The 2,802-nt window shown below is 42.9% G+C and overlaps 1 protein-coding gene across 4 annotated transcripts in view; it reads right to left on the reverse strand.

The window, feature by feature from the left end:
- MASTL (microtubule associated serine/threonine kinase like) overlaps positions 1 to 2,592 on the reverse strand; it is a 59,262-nt gene extending 56,670 nt beyond the window's left edge. For 3 of the 4 annotated variants that reach the window (XM_028494838.2, XM_007113676.4, XM_055087820.1), the window contains exon 1: positions 2,314 to 2,565. In XM_028494838.2, coding sequence (XP_028350639.1) covers positions 2,314 to 2,499 — 186 coding nt within the window. In that variant the 5' untranslated portion in view covers positions 2,500 to 2,565. Of the gene's footprint in view, positions 1 to 2,313 lie in introns of all 4 variants that reach the window. The other variant, XM_007113675.3, reaches the window with a different exon arrangement.
- Between the last annotated feature and the right edge of the window lie 210 nt (positions 2,593 to 2,802).

Here is a 2,802-nt window from a genome sequence, read left to right on the forward strand (position 1 = left end):
GAGAGGCCCGCATACCAAAAAAAAAAAAAAAAAAAAAAAAAAAAAGAGATCAATTCTCAGGAAGATTACAAGTCAAAAAAAGGCATATTTCTTCCAAAGATTCAATAGAACATGTAATAAAATCATTAATATGCTGTAAATTCCAGCCTTAGAGCCTTTCCATAAGTAAACAAGGGAAACTGACAAAGCCAGTCTGAAACATGATTTCACCTATCATTCCACTAGATTGCAAGCTCTATGAGGGCATGTTCGTTTTGTTACCACTGTACACAGACTCTACACACAAAGAGGATACTCACAAATACTTATCAAAAAGTGTATTGGTGCTTTCATTTCAACAGCTAATAATGACTGGTTAGTATAATAGAAGGAAACGCAAAAAAATCTTGGGAACATATGAAGTGAGGGAGAATTAATTTCAATAGGGTGGGTCTGAAAGGTCAGGAAAGGTTTGAAGGGGGGCTAAGATGAACCTTAATACATAAATAACATAGGTGGAGAAGAGCAGAGAAGGGTGGAAGGAAGGCAGTTAAGGAGGAAACAGAATAAACATAAGTTTGGAAGCAAGACAATACACAGCATTCAAGGACTAGCCAATTGTCTGGCGTGATTAGAACATAGAATATGTAGAAGATACAGTGGAAGTTTAGAGCCAGAACTTGGAGCATGACTGATTTTCTAAGGAGTTTGGACTTTAGCTTGCATGGTACAGCCAAAGGAATAAAATAGTGATTCCAGTTAGGGGCCCGTTCCTATAGACTAGGTATAGACATGAAGGCCTGATGAACCTCAAAACCATCATATCAAGTGAAAAAAGCCAGATGCAAAAGACCATATATTTCATGATTCCATTTATATGCAATGTCCAGAAAAGGCAACCCTATAGTGATAGAAAGTAGACTGATGATTACCTGGGGCTAGGGGTGTTAAGGGGGGGAAACACTGCAGATGAGCAAGAGAGGTCTATTCAGGGTGATGGGAATGTTCTAAAATTGGAATGTGGTCATGGTTACTCTATCTTTAATTTACTAAAAACTGAATTGTACTTTTAGAAAGAGAAAGAAAGAAAGAAAGAAAAAGAAAGAAAGAAAGAAAGAAAAGGAAGAAAGGAAGGAAAGAGAAAGAAAGAAAGAAAGAAAGAAAGGGAAAGAAAGAAAGAAAAATGGAAAAAATGAAGTCCTGTACTTGGGCAGACTTGGGAATGGAATGGAAGGGGTAATACGAATGAATATGAGACAGAATTGACAGGCCTAGTTGAGAGAGAGAATATACAGATGAAGTAGAGAAAAGTTAAAATGACTGAAGTTTCTAGCCTGAATGACAGAGATGGTGGTAATATTACATGGAGAGAAGGAATACAGGAGGCAGTTAGGTGGAGAGGATTGTTCGAAGTTAGGCAAGCACAATTCCGAGGTGCCTGCTAGATATTCACACAGCAATGTCCGACAGGAAGTTGAAACTGCATCAAAACAGACTGCTGGCTTCTTTCCTTTATCACCATCACTCAGTGCTGAGATGTGAGTAATCTGAAGCTATGGGAGTGGATGAGAATCAAGAGTGGCCAGAACAGCTTCAAATATATTGAAAGCTCTTGAATGTTTTGGAATGATATACACTACTGCAAGGATAAAGGAGTGATTTGGGACATATTTCAGCTCCGTCTTTAAATATAAGTACATTCTAGATTTATAGAATGAAGAGAAAAGTGGGGTTTAATGAGATCTTTTGGTTATATAGCTCACAAATTAATCTACATCACAGCATGCTGACTACAGTTAATCCTACATTGTATATTTGAAAGCTGCTGAGAGAGATCTTAAAAGTTCTCATCACAAGAAAAAAAATTTGTAGCTGTGTCATGATGGCTGTTAACTAGACTTACTGTGGAGATCAATTCGCCATAGACAAATACTGAATCATTATGTTGTACACCTGAAACTAGTAAATGTCAGTTACATCTCAATAAAAAAATGAATATGTCAAACTGATAGAATTAAAATATAACATGGAAATAACTGTTTCAAATTTAAAGTTTCAACCCTAATCCTAGTAAAGCCCAAATTAGTAAAAAGGATTCAGAAGTTCTGGCGTCTCCTAAGCTTTCGTGGTGCGAAGAGAAGGACGGGGCAGAGGTGGCACCGACTTGCCCGCGCTCTCACCCCAAGTGAGAAGTCATCCCACAGGGCTCCAGAGGTTTCAACGAGCCAGGCACCCGTCTAGTCGTTCCAGCGGCCCTGGGGCCTGCCCACTTCAGGGGGCGGGAAGGAGGGCCGAAGGGCCGGCCTCTTTCGCTTTCTTTATTCCTTGACTTACCTTCACCGCGTACAACCTGTTGCCTTTCTGCCCCAGATACACCTTCCCGAAGGCGCCGCGGCTAATGGGCTTCACTATGGTGAACTCTTCAATGGAGGGAGGTCGTGGCACCGGGATCCTATTCACGAACTCCCCTGTCGGCTTGCCTCCTCCACTCTCCATCTCGCCGCCAGCGGTGGTCTCCATAGCAGGCCAGCACGGATGCAAGTCTCTGTCAGCGACCAAGGCCCCTTCCGGAGCCGCAACTCCCGCCAATTGCTTTCAAAGTGAGGCTCCGCCCACGCCGCGCTTCCTCCGTGACGTCACCCCGTCGCTGCGCACGCCACGCCCAATCCAGTGCGGCCTCGCCCCTGTCACCTGCTCTGCGTCGACGCAGAAGCCAATGAACGTGAAGGCGGGGCAGCTGGGAAATTCTTGAACCAACCACAGACTCTTCCAGGGTGACAGTGGCTCAAGTACCTCCTTTGTAGTGACAGAGGGCGGCACAAA

Source organism: Physeter macrocephalus, chromosome 11 (assembly GCF_002837175.3).
Source record: "Physeter macrocephalus isolate SW-GA chromosome 11, ASM283717v5, whole genome shotgun sequence".
In the NCBI taxonomy this organism is placed as follows: Eukaryota; Metazoa; Chordata; class Mammalia; order Artiodactyla; family Physeteridae; genus Physeter; species Physeter macrocephalus.